The 17084-nt window shown below is 41.0% G+C and overlaps 1 protein-coding gene across 4 annotated transcripts in view; it reads right to left on the bottom strand.

Moving 5' to 3' along the window:
* Window positions 1–7666: 7666 nt before the first annotated feature.
* Window positions 7667–17084, bottom strand: part of IFT81 (intraflagellar transport 81) — a 138175-nt gene continuing 128757 nt past the window's right edge. For all 4 annotated transcript variants that reach the window (XM_037052056.1, XM_037052055.1, XM_037052057.1 and 1 more), the window contains 4 exons: window positions 16085–16156; window positions 15916–16001; window positions 12136–12181; window positions 7667–8411 (listed from right to left, as the gene is read on the bottom strand). In XM_037052056.1, the coding sequence (XP_036907951.1) occupies window positions 8229–8411; window positions 12136–12181; window positions 15916–16001; window positions 16085–16156 (387 nt within the window). In that variant the 3' untranslated portion in view covers window positions 7667–8228. The remainder of the gene's footprint in view (window positions 8412–12135; window positions 12182–15915; window positions 16002–16084; window positions 16157–17084) is intronic.

The raw sequence follows: 17084 nt of genomic DNA, 5'->3' as shown, positions 1-17084 counted from the left end.
CCCTAGATCTCCACTTTGACAGAAGGTCAATAGCACCCCCAAATTTAGTGCTGGTCCTAATGAGGTTCTGATATGTTTACTGTTGTTTCGTGTTTTGTTAGTTCTGTTAGTTGACAGGCACCGTGTCTTATACTTTTCCTATACCCTTCACAGAGGCTAGCTGAGTGCCCAGCACATCACGTTACAGAGCACAGAGCCTGGCACACAATAGGAACTCCGTCCCCTCCCCATACAACTGGGTAACTATCGTGCCATACCAGACTTCTGGTCAATTCCTGAATGTGCCACGTCCTTAACTGCCTTTAGGTCTTCCACCTTTCCTAGGCCTATCAAAATCTTAACTCATCCTGCCCTGGCTGGTGTGGCTCCGTGGGTCGTGCTCCGTGGGTCGTGCTCATCTAGCAGCCTGCAAACCAAAGGGTTGCCAGTTCGATTCCCAGTCAGGGCACATGCCTGGGTTGCAGGCCAGGTCCCCAGTAGGGGGTGCATAAGAAGCAACCACACATTGATGTTTCCCTCTCTTTCTCCTTCCCTTCCCCTCTGTATAAAAATAAATAAAATCTTTTTTAAAATCTTAACTCATCCTTATACAGCCAGCTCAAGTCCAACCTCTTCCATATATCCTCATCCCCCCTGTCAGAATTAATTGCTTCTTCCTCTGAGATCCTTGTCCTCTTTACATAATAAGAACTTTAAATTTTTTTTTGCTATACAATATTAGAGTGTTCTAGACAGAGAGCCCTTTCAGAGCAGAATCCAGGTCATGTTCATTTTATATTTAGCCTTAGCACAGTGGCAGGCACACAGATGATATGTGCATATAAATAAATGAATGAACTTCCAATTTCAACCTCCGATTAATCAATATCTCACTAATTTCCTTGGCTTAGCTTTGGTATTTTTACAGGGGAAGGCAAGAAATGTCTACAAATCTACTCAATGGATTCTAGGTTTGACCAAATTAAATTTTGTGGCTCTGCTTAATATTTCATTGTATTTCAACCTTTAAGTTTCATTGCAGCACTACTGTAAAGTAAAAAAAACTGGAATCAATCTAAATGTCCAGCAATAGGAGACATAATTTAAACACTTTCATAGAGAAAGATTTAAATTATAACCTATAAAGCTTCCATTTGCTCTGTATCTAAAACTATTATTCATTTCTCATGTATTTGACATTTTTAATTTTTTAAATGTTTTATTGATTATGCTGTTACAGTTATTCCATTCCCCCTTTATTCCCCTCCACCCTGCACCCCTACCCCCACCAGCATTTCCCCCCTCCTTAATTCATGTCCATGTGTTGTACATATAAGTTTTCTGGCTTCCACATTTCCTATACTATTCTTAACCTCCCCCTGTCTATTTTGTACCTACTGTTTACGCTTCTTATTCCCTGTACCTTTTCCCCCATCTCTCCCACGGATAACCCTCCATGTGATCTCCATTTCTGTGATTCTGTTCCAGTTCTATTGTTTGCTTAGTTTGTTTGTTTAGGTTCAGTTATTGATAGCTGTGAGTTTGTTGTCATTTTCCTGTTCATATTTTTGGTCACCTCCCTTTTCTAAGTCCCTTGAACATTTTATAAAATAAGCGTTTGGTAATAATGAACTTCTTTAACTTGACCTTATCTGGGAAGCACTTTATCTATCTGCCCTTCCATTCTAAATGAAAGCTTTGCTGGACAGTCATCTTGAATATAGGTCCTTGCCTTTCATGACTTCTTTCCAGCCTCTTCTTCCCTATAAAGTTTCTTTTGAGAAATCAGCTGATAGTCTTACAGGAACTCCTTTGTAGGCAACTACGCCTCTTTTTTCTCTTGCTGCTTCTAGGATCCTCTCCTCTTTAATTTTGGTCATGTAATAATGACGTACCTTGGTGTGTGCTTCCTTGTGTCCAACTTCTTTGGGACTCTCTGAGCTTCCTGGACTTTCTGGAAGTCTTTCCTTTGCCAGACTGGGGACGTTTTCACTTCTTTCACCAGATTGGGGAAGTTCACCTTGATTATGTATTCAAGTGAGTTTTCAATTTCTTGCTCTTCCTCTTCACCTTCTGGCACTCCTATGATTTAAATGTTGGAACATTTAAAGTTGTCCCAGAGGTTCCTAAGCTTCTCCTCACTTTTTTTTTTGAATTCTTGTTTCTTCATTCTGTTCTAGCTGAATGTTTATTTCTTCCTTCTGGTCCAAATAGTTGATTTAAGTCCCGGTTTCTTTCCTGTCACTGTTGGTTCCTTGTGCATTTTCCTTTATTTCACTTTTCATAGCCTTCACTTTTTCTTCTACTTTGTGACCATACTCAACCAATCCTGGAGCGTCCTGATTACCGGTGTTTTAACTCTGCACCTGATAGGTTTGCTATCTCTTCATCACTTAGTTGTATTTTTTCTGGAACTTTGATCTGTTCTTTCATTTGGGCCATATTTTTTGTCTGGGCATGCCTGTTACATACTAAAAGGCAGAGCCTTAGGTATTCACCAGGGCCGTGCAACCCGCATGCTACTGTGATGTGGCACTGTATGTGGGGGAGGGGCCTGACAGGGAATAATGCTGCTTGCTCAGCTCTTGGCTGGCTTTCAGTCACTACCCCCACTACCCACAAGCAAATGAGACCCTTCTGGTGCTGATTCCCAGGTGGGTGGGTTTATGTACATTCAAGGACTCTGTGGGTCTCTCCAACGGACTCTCCTGTGAGGCTGGGCATTTCTCCCACTGCCACCTCAACCCTCAGGTGTTTTCCATCAGAGGTTTTGAGGCTTTATTTCCCTGCACTGGGACCTCAGGTTGCTCAGTCTGTCTTGCTCCCCAGTTGTTCTCCCAGTTTATCTGCACATGAATGCCGGACCACCCAGCCCATCAGCTCCCTCTCGCCAGCCCCAGTCCTCCAGCCTCCGCCTTACCGGGAGTCCTCTCCGTCCTGGTGGCCCATCTCCACCCCTCCTATCAGTCTGGAGGAATGTTTCTTACTTAACTCCTTGGTTGTTGGAATTCCACACAGTTCAATTTTCTGGCAGTTCTGGGGTTTTTTTGTTTTTAAATTTGTTGTCCTTCTTATGGTTCTGCGAGGAGGCACAGTGTGTCTACCCATGCTTCTATCTTGGCCAGCAGTCCTTGACATTCATTTTTAGTATAATTCCCTCATCTGGTTGGTTGAGTTTAATTTTAATCACTTAGTAAAGTTTATTCTTCAAGTATAGTAACTGAGCCCATAATAAAGAATTTTAAGAAGCATTAACAATAATTTCACACATACCACAGTTCGTAAGTGGACATCGGCCTGTTTGCATACACACAGCCAGTGTGGACGTGGACCACACTGCAGCCCAACATGGAAGTTAAGGGCCCAGGTCTGGGATCCCGACTCTGCCAGTTTCCCGCTGTGTGACAGTGGACACCGCTCTGTGCCTCAGGTCGCTCATTTATAAAATGAGGATAACTGTCTGTACCTTACAGACTTCCCGTGAGAGTTATATTAGTGGTTACACACAAAGCACTTAGGGCAGTTCTGGTGCACATTAAGTGCTCAGTAATGGACTGGCTGCTGGCACTGTCATCATCACGGTCACGATTATGATTATTACAATCACAGAGCTACAGGCCATCAAGTTTGTTGATCTTGCTTTGCCTAACTGCTATTTAAAAATTTTTTTTTCTTCCTGCCCTGGCTTCGAGGCTCAGTTGGTTGGAGCCTCTTCTGGTACACCAAAAAGGCTGTGGGTTTGATTCCTGGTCACGGCACATACCTAGGTCGTGAGTTTGATCCCAGGTCAGGACACAAGTGGGAGGCAACTGATTGACGTTTCTCCCTCTCTCTCTCAAAAAGCAATGAACATATCCGCAGGTGAGGATTAAAAAATATTTTTTTCTTCCTCTGGAAGTGTGCTCCCCTTTCAGGACCAAGAAAATCACCAGACTGTATGTACTCTTTCACAATGGAACAGGCTCCCTCCTGAGAAGTGAGCCTCGCTGTACTTACTCTACTGAGGCTGGGGAGCGATTTGCTACAGGCCCTAACGTACTGATTCCTACAAGGCTGAAAGAGATCCTTCCGAGTCCCCGCTGGAATCAGTGACCACGTGAACCGTTCTGAGGTTCCACCCCACAATCCTGTGACTACTCACCAGGTATCCCCGCGCAGTGCGGAGCAGTAGCTGCCTTGCCGGGAGCCGCTGACACACCCTGAACTGAGGGGAAACTAACACTTTCCCTGAAAAGCAGAAATCTTTAGTTGCCTCCTGCGTTCTTAAGAGTGAGTTCCATAGAAGTAAAGCAAGTTTGGTGACTCAAGCCTCTGAGCAATTCTAGAAAGGAAATTGTGAAATCATGTGCTTGCCGAGAAAGGCCTTCCAGTTCGCCCAGTTTGCCAAAAGAGGGAGCACAAGAGCAGAAGCGCGTGTGCCCAGGCCCTTTCTAGAACACTTGCTTGGATTCTGTGTTTTAGTCTTTGATTTCTTCTGCAAGAATGGGATAGGACCAAATGACAGTTAAGGCCAACTTTTGCTTTGCAAGATTGTCTTAAGACAGGAGGGCAAATACTGAGAATACACTTGGACCGGCTCACTGCCACCCTCTCCAGACAAAAGCGCTCACCTGACGCCTGCTTGTCACAAAGCAAACAGCTCCACTTCAGCTGCTTTCATTTAAAGAAAAGGGAGGAGGAGAAACAGTTACATAGTCAATAAAAATGCAATTTTACTTCTCTCCTAGTTGCCATGGTTTTTAAGAAAAGCATTTGTATTACATATAATCTAGCCCTCACATTCACTACAACAACGGAGAAGTTATTGACATAACCAAGTTTAATGAAGTCACCCACTCCCTGGGGACTAAACCCTCCTTCCTGCCAAGCACGAGGAATGATGGAGGTGCCCAGAACCCTTTGTAGAAACAAGTCTTTGATTCACACTCATTAGTCACTAATGTTGGGTGAATGAATGCCTGTGTAAGACAAGGAAATTTCTCTAAGACACACATCTCCACACAAAGTCATTTTTCTCTTTTTTAAAAAAGATTTTTATTTATTTTTAGAGTGAGGGGAAGAGAGGGAGAAAGAGAGGGGGAGAAAGAGAGGGAGGGAAACATCGGTGTACAAGGGAAACATCAATCGGCTACCTCTCGCATACCCCCTACCTGGGGCCTGGCCCACAGCCCAGACATGTGCCCTGACTGGGAATGGAACTGGTGACCTCTCAGTTCACAGGCTGGAGCTCAATCCACTGAGCTACACCAGTCAGGACCAAAGTCATTTTTCAGTACAAACTTGATTTTGCCTTTGGAAAGACAGCTTTGACAAGCTACCCATTTGTGCATATTTCAAATTCAACTTGGAAGAATTCTGCAAATTTATGTATTTTTAGTTTGAGCAACATACCCAGCCTCTTATTTTACTCAAATTACTCTGTTTCATGGTAGCCTAAAAACTTAAGAAACAAAAATACTTTAAAAATGCACAGAGCTGAAAAATTTCAAAAATATGTATGTTATATAAGCTAGGCAGAATAATACATTTTGATTTACTTGATAGTTTAATGAAATAGCTTCTGTTTTTATTGTTGCTTGCTGAATTAAAGCAAAATGATAGGATGTATCGATCTAAAGAAGAAAGTTAGTGTTCCGCAATTTCCTAAGGTCTGGTTTGGTTACCATATGCCTTTCAACAGTGGGTTGTTGTTTTTTTTTTACAGACTTTATTTATCTTTAGAGAGGTAGGAAAGGAGAGAGGGAGAGAAATATCAGTGTATGGTTGCCTCTCCTGCGTCCCCTGCTGGGAACTGGCCTGCAACCCAGGCATGTGCCCTGACTGGGAATTGAACCGTGATCCTTTGGTTCACAGGCCTGAGCTCAATCCACTGAGCTACTCCAGACAGGGCTCAACAATGTTCTAAGACCTTCTGCTACGTTCTCTGAACCTGGGAAATACATGATCTTGGATTTAGTTGTTAATAGATTTATAACAGAAAAGACATTATCCGATTATAAAATTCTTCTTAAAGGACAATCTTTAAAATGAGATTATTCCCTCAACTAGCGTAGAGGGCAAGGTTGGCAGGGCCTTTGGAACAGGCAGTGGACACAGCCAGTCCCTGCGACGCTGGCAGCGCCGGGCCCTAGGAGGAGGAGGCCTGCGAACCCGAAACGGGCTTCACGGGCTACATTGTTCTCCTTTATTTGGGCCATCGTGTGGAAGACAGATTATTTTCCAAAACGATTAAGTACTCTCATCAACTAGCCAGCTTGAGTACTGGTCCTGAAGGAAAAATGTAATAAGCTCTTCTGCTAGTGCCAGCTGTCAAAAACTGTGAGATTTTTAATGTTTCAATCAAATCCTGAAAGGAGTGGAAAGTCACTGTACAAAACGCACTAAGCTGCGTTACTAAATGTCCAACATTACATAAAAACTATAAATAACCTGGTACTTTTAGTTTTTTTCCCAATTTGCTTTTCTTGAAGTAATAATAATGTTCTGCTTCAGTTAACAAAATAATTTTGAAAGTTGCCTTAGTATTTAACTCACATGCTCTTTCTGTGTGGAATAAAATGGCTACCGATGTTCAGAAGCATCCCTTTGAGGATCTGTCATTAACAATTGTAAAAATTAAGAGAAGAGCACCAAAGATAATGAAGGCTAAAAAATATTAAATACCAGGCTTAATAATCTTCCTCTGGCAAATAAAATGCTGATCTATAAAGGGTATCTTGTCCTTTTCAAATGTCTGCAAAGGAATTCATACTCTGGTTAAAGGAACATCACTTACCACTGGCTTAAAAATAACAAGCCAGTAGCCAACACTGAACAAGTACATGCACCTCAATGTCCAGAAACGGATTATTAAGAAGGATCTGTTGCCACGTAGTGAAACACAGCCTTTACTCTCAGTGTGTGGCTGCTCTAACAGCTGATCAAAGGCACAAACGAGAAGCAGGGTAGCTAATGTCTGCTCAACAAAGAGGCTAAAGTAAGCCGAGGACCAGGGTCACACCATTTAAATCACAGCGAAATGCTTTTATCTTAAAAGTTGTTAAAAAGTTTCCTTCTGCACCCTCCAGTAAACTCTTCCTCCGATCCCGACTCTTCTGTGACAGCTTCTAGAACTACCAATAATCTCCATGCCGGTAAGTTTCTCTGATTACTAAGACAGAGGCTTTCAAACAAAAATTATGAGTAGGGTATGCTTGGGGACAAAGATGCAAAGCCATACTCATTTGTGTATTCTGTACAGGGTAGAAACAATTTTCTTCATTAATTTTTCCCCAGAATAGTTAAAAAAATCTAACTAACTCAAGATAAACATGCTACCAATTTGAAATTTGAGTTTTCAAATATAAAAAAAACATTTTGAAAATTATCTGCAAACTTAAATGAAGCAAATGGTAGCCTATAAATCTATTATCTTTCTTGAAAGAAAAATTAAGTCTTCACGTACCTTGTCCAAAAGGAGCAGAGACTGGAAGCAACTCTGGACTCTTGAATTTTACTTGAAATCCTGTGCTAACTTTATAGCACATGATAACGTCAACATTTATGACAATTTTTATACTTAAAATAACAGTCCCTAAGACCTAAGTACTATTTTAGGTTTTTGGTGAAAATAAGCAATAATCGTAAAATTCAGTACAATATTATAATATGAATAGTTATTTAAAAAACAAATTTTGACACTACATAATTTGTAAACAAGTAGCCATGACATGTATACCAACTTTTATTGGCCTTAGACAATACAAATAGAACACAGATGTCATTCAAAATATTAAATGTTCTTGAATTTTACAGAAAAAAAGGAAACTGAAGTGAAACTGTAGGAATTGCTGAACTTCAGATAAATGTTTCTTCAAAACAAGAGATATTAGTTCCTAAAAGATTCTTCTAAAGTTAAAAAAAGATTAAGAAAAACATTAAGCCACTGGGTTACTATATTTTTAAAAGCTACATGTTTCTTAATGGACACATGTTTACATTTACAGATAGTAAACTTAGTCTCCTGTCTTGTAAAACTCAGAAGATACCACTAATGTCTAAACTAAGCAAAACTAAAAGCCATTTTTTCATATTAAAAAAAAAACTTTCAAACCTAAATCTGCCTTAACATTATTTTTCAGGAAAACTCAATAGGGAATGGCTAATCTGAAAGTACGAGGCTGTATAAACCACTTTCAAGACCAGAAACACATCGCAGGAGTGTGCTGACAGCCGCTGCACCAAGGAACGCCCCGCGGGATGCGAGAAGCTCAGAGGACCAGCCGGTCCTCGCCCGCCTCCCGAATTACCTGGCCAATGGAGCTCTGGCTTCGCTGTCTCAGAAAGCCCTGCTTCTTACACGCCAGCAATTGTTCGAAGTCACGCCACATTTTCACTTGTTTCATATTCGGACCATGACTTTCTCGTACGGCTTTTTGTTTTTCCCGAAGTTTCTATTATAAAAAAATCAAAAATAATGAAATCTCAGTCACAGGGATTTATTTCTGTTGTTAGAAGGACACGATATGCTTTGTGCAGCCGATGAATAAGAAACCAGGTTCTTCGGCGATGTACGAAAACTAAGGTTACACAAGTTAATTGAAGTTACGGTACATATAGGACAACCTGAAGTTAAAAAGAACAGAAACCCATAAAAGAAGGGTCAGCCAGAGCGTGTAAATGCATATCCCGTGGACACGGACACAGGGTGGCGCTGGCCAGAGCGAAGGGGAGGCGGGGCTGGGGAGAAGCAGGCAAGGGCGGCGGGGCTGGGCGCATCTGTCATAGTGTAGACAATGAAAGTAACGAAAAAATGTATTTAAAGGAAAGGAGGGCGAGGGATCTGAAAAATGGAACAGTACCATGGCGGAGAAGAACAGAATGCACATTTGGGGAACCAGATGACTTGTGTTTCATCCTTGGTTTTGCCACAAGCTCTAAGTAAGACACTTTCTCTGAACTTTAGTGTTCTAAATGGTTGATGAAGGCTAATATGAGGGGACACTTATAAAAACATCTGCCTGTAAGTTTTCTCCACGTGACACAATAGATATAAAAATACATGATAAACTATCATGTTATGCTATTATTATTAAATGGTATATTCTTTCCTGACTCGGTATATGCTCTATGCATGTCCCCCCAAATCAAATTGCATGTATATATTTCTAAGGGAGAAGATCCAGTGATTTTTTTTAAAGTACACTATTAAATAGACCCAAATCCTTATTAGAATAGTTTTTGTTAAAAGCACTCATCACAGATTTCACTGTTCTTGGAAGGGGGAGGTGCCACGGGGCAGGGGAAGGCAGGCGGCAGCCGTGCAGGCAGGCCGGCTTTCAAAAGCCCGGCGGGCTCGGCAAGGGCGGGGAGGCCCGCTCTGCGCTGCCGTGGAAGCCGCAGACTGCCATCGCCTCGCACGGCTACGTCTGTCCTGTCTGTCTTGAAATTTTAGATTATTCCCTTTTTTCCTTTCAGTACGGCATGCCATTTCATTTTATTCCAGAAATGGAGTAAGGCACAGAGAACTCATAATTTCTCTGATAAAATGGAGAAATCAGCTTTACGGTTTCTTTTACTTTTCATGTACTTGCACTGATATAATGGACATTTACTCACAAATCATACAGAGAGGACAGATGTACACTGTGGAGAAATGGCTGATTCCAGGTCTGGGACAGAAATGTACAGGATGAGCCTGGAACATTTTGTCTTACCAGAAAATAAAAAAGCCATCGAAGTCTATTAATAGAATTGTTTCAAAAGGATTCAAGAACTTCCACTGGCCAAACACAAGACAATGGGATAGGAATAATAACTGCAATAGATTGAAACACCAAATATGTTGAATCTACAAGTCATGAAGATACTTTTGAAGGATGATAAAGGACCAATTCACCATTTTGAAAACCAGTAAATAAGCAAATCCAGCAGTTATCCTGCCTTTGCGGTACAGCAGCACGTTATGGTGGCCAAATAGTTGGCCAGAAGTTGCTCTTTAGAGAACTCCTCCGGCCAATAAATGAAACAGGAACAATGGAATTGGGACGGCACCACTCGGCAACCCCCAGTGAATCACTGGGACTAGGACATGATCGCCGACGGCTGCCAAAGTCACAAAAGGCCTCCCGACAGAAGTGCACCTCGTCGCTGGAGAAATGTGCTTCCCAAATGTCGAGTCGTATTTAATTAAGACTCTATATCTAACTGCCAATTCACACAATGTACTGGGGACAGAAGAACATAGTAACTGACACCACAAGAATATCATCAACAAAGTTCAGGATGTTGGAAACCCAACGAGACAAAACCCATCAGGTTGCCCCACCTCCCCCCACGCTCCACAAGAAATAAATTGTAAAGAAAAAAGATGGAGGAGTAACCTAGAGAAAAAGACACGTAAAAGATATATCAACTAATAACAATGTATGGACTCTAATTAGAATCCTGATTTGAACAAATAAAACATTAAGCAATTATGAGACACCTGGTGAACCTGGAACACTGACTGGGTATTAGGTATTGCGCAATTATTGTTAAATATTTTTGGCATGACAATGGCATTGTAGTTATGTTCAGAAGGACTCTCTATGATATATACTGAAAATTCGACCATGTAAAAAAGTAAGATCGCTGAGATTCGCCTAAAAATGACTTGGGGTGGAGTCACAGGCGGGACTATACAGATAACACAAGACCAGTCCCAGGGTCGGTCATTGAAGCGGGTGATGGTTACATTGCTGCCTCTACTGTTTATGTAGGCTTGAAGTTTTCCATAATAAAACATCTTTAAAAGTCTCTCTTTAAAAGACTCCAGGACGTCTATTTAGCAATTACTCCACTGTTTTCCTCAAGTTCACCTTCAGAGTATTACTTACAGGTTTATAGGAGTTAATTCAGCTTTTATGTAGAAGTACAGATACATGTATTTTGTAGTAATTATTCAAACCAGAAAGGGTAAATACAGATGAATAATCTTGCCCTCACCAATTTCTGAGTCAGACCAATAGCTTTTCTATACAACGCATTAAGATGAAAACAAAGCTGTTTTTCATTTGTGTTTTTAGAATGGATAAACTTCAATGTATATTTAATCATTTCCACATTGCAGACTCAAGAATATTTAAACAATGCAATTAGGCACCCATATAGAGTCAGTATTTTAAAGGAAAACTGAAGCTAAACAATCCCTGACTATCATGCTATATAAACTTGACACTCTTATGAGAAAAACTAGTAAAATCTTAACCTCGATATTCAATAGTGAAACTAAATAAGAAACATAAAATGACGTACTGTGAAATGCAGTTAACCTGCACTACGCAACAGGGACTTAAAGTAATTGAGAATGATCTTGGAACTCATATAGATAATTTAATTAAATTTTTAATCTACCTATTTCAGTTTCAATATGAGAAAATCAACTCCACAGTGGTTACGGGGTTTGTCCAGACCACAACCCGAGGACTGAAACCAGCCTACTTGATGGCTAGTCCTGAGTGGTTGATAAATACGCAGAAGGTCTTTTTGAGACAGAGAGAGGCAGGGGTGGTGTCTTTCATTAGAAGAACCAATCAGCTGGTCAGTTATGTCCTGGTGGTCAGGACTCAGACTCCCCACCACCTCTGCTACTTGAAGTGGCTCAGAGAACTGAGAAAGCAAGACTCAGTCATGCGTTCCTGCTTTCTGTGACCCTCCCCTAAGACGGGGAGGGTGACTGCTGAATAGCTCAAGTGTTTTTGATGATTTGTATTAAATGAATCAATGTTTGTAGAGGGCTGAGACCAGTGCCTGGCTCAGAGTAAGAGCTTATATTTATTTAAGAAAATAGATAAGTATGTTTATACTTATTCCACAGAGATATAAGAATAATCGGAAAACTCGGTAGTTCATCACATGTGGCATTTTCGTTTGTCATGCAGAAACTTCTCATGAACTGTTATTTAAAATTGTTTTTTCTCTTTTATAAACTAAATTCCTAAGAAAGAATCTTCACCTTCTAAAGGGATTAAGACAGAACCAATTCCCCTTTGAAACTGTACTCAACTTTACATACATATATATTATTTATTTTTCTTTTTTTGTACTAAACCTTTTAAAAAGAATGACAATGCCATATAACCATGTACTGAAAGCCCAAATCAGACCCATTTGAAAAAATAAACAGCACACTCTTACCTTTCCGAGGTTCTCCTGCTCAGCAATATTTTTGGTGTACTGTTCCCTAGAGAGCCAGCATAGTGATTAAGTCTCAATTTACAGCAATGATTTTATCACACAACTGAATTATAAATTAACATACCCATCAAATGTATAAAACAGAACATTAAGGGCATTGGCATTAGGAGGAAACCCATTATCAAATATTCTTTCCTCATTCTTAGTTCTTAAAAGTAAGTTAGAGTAAGTAGTAATTTATCGGAAAAAAGGCAAAACATCGCATACAAAATTAAGGAAACTAAAATGTTAAGTACTATTTCTGGTTGATCTATCCCTAAAACAATGGCAATCCATTTGCCTAAATTACTTTGTTTTTGAGGAGGTTTACAAAAGGGAGAAACATTAAAAAATAAGCCCCAAACCACTAGATAGCATTTAACATGGAATTCCACACCTAGGAAGCGATTCTACAGAAAAGCTCGTAACTTAATAAAGATAAAAACAAAAACATTTACTTCACCATTGCTTATAACAGTGAAAGACTGAAAACTAGAGTTGATAGATGGGAAAATGTTTAGATAAATCACAGCACTCCATTTAAAGGGATAACATACAGTCGTAAAAAAGAATGAGGTAGGGCCCGAGCTGGTGTAGCTCAGTGGATTGAGCGCGGGCCTGCGAACCACACGATCACGGTTCGGTTCCCAGTCAGGGCACATGCCTGGGTTGCAGGCCAGTTCCCAGCAGGGGACTCAGGAGAAGCAACCATACATTGATATTTCTCTTCTTCTCTCCTTCCCTTCCCCTCTAAAGGTAAATAAATAAAATATCTTAAAAAAAAAAGAATGAGGTGGATCTATAAATACTAAGGTGGGAAGAATTCTAGATAAACTATGAAGAGAAAAATTATATCATTTAATTTTATTTTTGTACACACAAAAAAATTTCCATGTATTTGCGCGCACACACACACACACACACACACTAGCAAATGCACGGGAAAGGAACATGGAATAGCGCACACCCAAATACTAACATCAGGCATTTCTGAGGCACAGCATGTGGACCACTCTCAATTTTTGTGTACTACTAAACTGCATAATGGTTAGTTTTTGGTTTTATAAATATTTCTTTTGTAATCTCAAAAAAGGGCAAAATTTTAATGTAAAGATAAAACTATGAATAACTTGGAGTTATATTTTTAAAGAAAAATGTAATTATATTTTAATACTACCTAAGACAGAAAGTGAGATCTATTTATTTATTTACTTTTAATCGTCATCTGAGGACATGTTTATTGATTTTTAGAGCGAGAAGCAGAGGGAGGGGAAGGGAAAGAGAAACGCTGATTGGCTGCCTTCATCGCCTTCTGTTCTCGCCCTGACTGGGGATGGGACCCACAACCTTTTGCTGTATGGGATGATGCCCTGCCGGGGACAGAAAGTGAGATTTAAAGTGTTAAAGACAAAGACTGAAGGATGGAGAGAGACTTAAAACCAATAATTTGGATGGAAAAAGACCATGCTTCTGTGCAAACTACACTATACTACTTAAGAAGGAATTAACACAAAATTGAGAATCTAAGAAATCATGGGCTACAGACAGCAACCCTAGAAGTCTAAGTGAAGGAAGCTGCACATTTACCCAAAAAAGGAGGTCATCCTTTGATTAGGATAGAGAAAATGTCAATCAAAAGTACCCCAAGTGCTTACAGAGGTGAAGGGGAAGCATCTGTGCACAGGAGTGAAGGAAGGAAGACAATCTGAAGAGCCTCCATTTTGCCCTTAGAATTTACGAGACACTACGTCACACTATCTGCCTTTCCAGCTCTCCAATGAACAACAGTTAAGAGGATATGTCACACAGACTGAAGAAAAATATATGGCTGTAGTTCAGGTAACTTTAAATAATTTGTTTATTATCCTACGCCTGAGAAATGTCCAATTGTTTTAGAACTTCCATTTATATTTTACCGAGAAATCACCAGGCTCACACTCTTTCTCTGTAACACTAACACGTATTTTTAATCCATCCCAGAAACAATTACGGAGCACTCGTCATGCCCTGGAGTTTCAGAAGTAAACAGGACAGACAGTGCTCACCATGCTCCGGGAACTCACATAATTTCCCAAACCCTGTTGCACACGTCGTGTTGCACTTGACCTTCTGTGGTACATACTGTTTACCTTACTTTACAATGAGGAAGTGATCTGCTCAAGGTCACAAAACTAGGAACAAATCAAGTTTGAAACACACTGGACAGTCCCTCTCTAGTACTTTGAAATAAAACATGCTGCCTCTTTAAATAAAACTCAAATTTGCAAATCATCTTTCAAACCGAAGCTGATTTCTCAGACCTTTGGCCTTACCATAAAGTACCACGAAAGTAGAAAATGGAATAACAAATAACAAATACTGTGTCTATATCAGTAACCACACGTGAAGCTTGTATCAGTGAATTGAGAATGCAGCTAAGCCCATTACATCCACGACACTCTTATCATGTACCACTCTAGTCAGGGCCCGACAGCTTCCTACAGGGAAAGTAAGGGGTGAGGAAGGTCATGATAATTGTTAAAATGACGAAGAAGAATATCTGGTTAGAAAACTCAGAAAACCAGCAGTTCAGGAGGAATAGTTCCTTCTTTGCTTTCGAAGAAATGAAACTTAACTTAAAAACTTACTAATAACTTTTGAAGAAATGGAACTTAAAAACTTTTTCAAGAACAAAATGAACTTCTCACAGTTGTGAAATATTACCATTGACCACATAATTTATTTGAGTTAAGTTTACATTCAATGAAAGAATCTGAATAAGTGCATTGAATATGTTTACTATGTTAAAGTATTAGAAAAAATATTCTATTTATAGGGTATATCTTCAGTCTGGTTTGCATTCCAGTGCATATGTATAAAAAAATTTAGACTCTGCCAAGACATTCTATGTCTTAGATTCCTTTTTGTCACATTGAAGTTTATGCTACTAAAAATCTCAACTGCAATCTAGAACAAACGTGAATCCCACACTTTGAGTTCTTACTGGGTAACAAAAGCAAAACATCTGAAGCATGCTAAGGGGCAAAGAAAGTGCATCTTGTACAATTAATGGATTTTATCACAGATAGCAATTCAACTATACGTGTGTTTTTAAGGCAACACTTGGTTCATCACCGTATGCTGCAAACTGTGATCACAAAACTCTCCAGGGGAGGGGGGTGTACAGGCAGAGCCTCCCCCGTCTGACGGCTGGCGTGCTGCAGCCGCAGTTTCCAGCTGAAGCGCAGCCACTGGCACTGCACCATTAGCAGGGAGATGACGACAGTCCAAGCCACATGGGGCTTTAAAAATAGACAAACCTTAGTACTTATTGAAAACCAACTATCAAAATATATGTATTCCTGGGTAAGGGAAAATGGGGAACTAGTAACAATTACAAGAGTTTCTGTCTGGGACGATGAAAAGTTGTGGTAACATGTACTTGTGATGGACGCACAACGATATGCAATCAATGCAACTGGACTGTGCGCCTTGGCTGGGTAAAGTGGCAAACCTTATGGGATACACAGCTTTTGTAGCAATAAAGACACTGAGCAAGTGGGAGAGGAAACTACACGTATTCCTACTTACTTAACAGAGCTAGACTATCCAGAAGATGTTTAACAAGACTCACCCCTAAATAATACCTTAGTGCCTGCTTATTTAAGGACTCTACATTTCGTAATTTCATTTTATTTATAAAACTTGTACAGGTGAAAACATTAGGTAACACAATGTAAAAAAAACAACAAAACCACTTGCCTAATTGCCCTTCTCTTTCCTTGCTGGTCAGAAGAGACATACGCCTTCATCTCTTCAGTAGCCCGGCCCAGCTGCACCTCCAGGTTCTGGGTGGGGAGACTAAGTGTTAGGTGAAGTCCTTGAACAGGAAAACCTCAGCAAAGTCTCTGATTCCCTTTCTTTGTCTTACCTTGATCATACAGTTTGTATAATGGTATTTACTTTCTTCCTGAAGGCATTCTTCACGGAGTCCTCTGACTTCCTGCAACATAAAGTTCTAAATGAGCGACATTATGAGAACACAGGCGCAGAGAGGACGCCCACACGCACAGGAGAAGCAGTGCCATCAGTCGTTTCCTCTGCGGTGGCTGTAACTTTGTTTACTGCGACAGCCTGGGTGGCAACCTTTTCAGGGGTGGCTCACTTCACTCCGAAACCACCCGCAGTTGTGCATTTACCAAGTACCCAGGCTGCGTCCAGCTCTGTTAAGTGCTGGGGACACAGCAGTGAACAGGACAAGTACCCCCTCTCACTCGAGAGGGGAAACACATCACAAGGAAAGACAGAATGGTCATTTTGGAAGGGGTAAGCACTGCGAAGAAAATTCAGCAGTAGAACATGCTGGCGCAACTGAGTAGGCACTGTCAGACAGGGCGACCAGAAGAGAGCTCTAGGAAGGGGCGACATTTAGGCTGAGGCTCGAAAGATGAAAAGGAGAGATCAAAGCAGAGTGGTGGGACAGGGTGTCTGGAGAGGGAAGAGCACACGCACAAGCGCAGAGGCAGAAACGGGGCTGGCCTGTCTGCAGTACAAGAAGACGGCCAGGGTGGCTGCCGCCATGGATGAGGAGCAGAGCGCACAGACGTGATGACGTCTGTGAGGAGGCGGGGCCTTGTGGACCGCAGTCTGGAAGTTACAGAGTCTAAGGGTTACAGGAAGGCACTGGAAGGTGGCCTAAGTTTTACTCAGTTTCTCTGGCTGCTCTTTGGAGAATAAACTGTAGGAAGGCAAGAGGAAGTGGGCGAGCAGGTGGAACAGTACTGTGGGGGCCTAAGAAGACAGACGGCGGCCTGGACTTGGTGGTAGTGGCACAGGTGGGGAATTCAGGGTGTACACACCACGCTTGAAGAAATAAAGGTCTCTGTAACTTAGGAGACAGACTCAGGGGGGAGGGAAAAGACTCAGGAATC

This window comes from Sturnira hondurensis, unplaced genomic scaffold (assembly GCF_014824575.4).
Source record: "Sturnira hondurensis isolate 20B ecotype Veracruz unplaced genomic scaffold, ASM1482457v3 Scaffold0007406, whole genome shotgun sequence".
NCBI lineage: Eukaryota > Metazoa > Chordata > Mammalia > Chiroptera > Phyllostomidae > Sturnira > Sturnira hondurensis.
The sequence above is the reverse complement of the archived record's forward strand: the minus strand, read 5'-3'. Positions and strand labels throughout refer to the sequence as shown.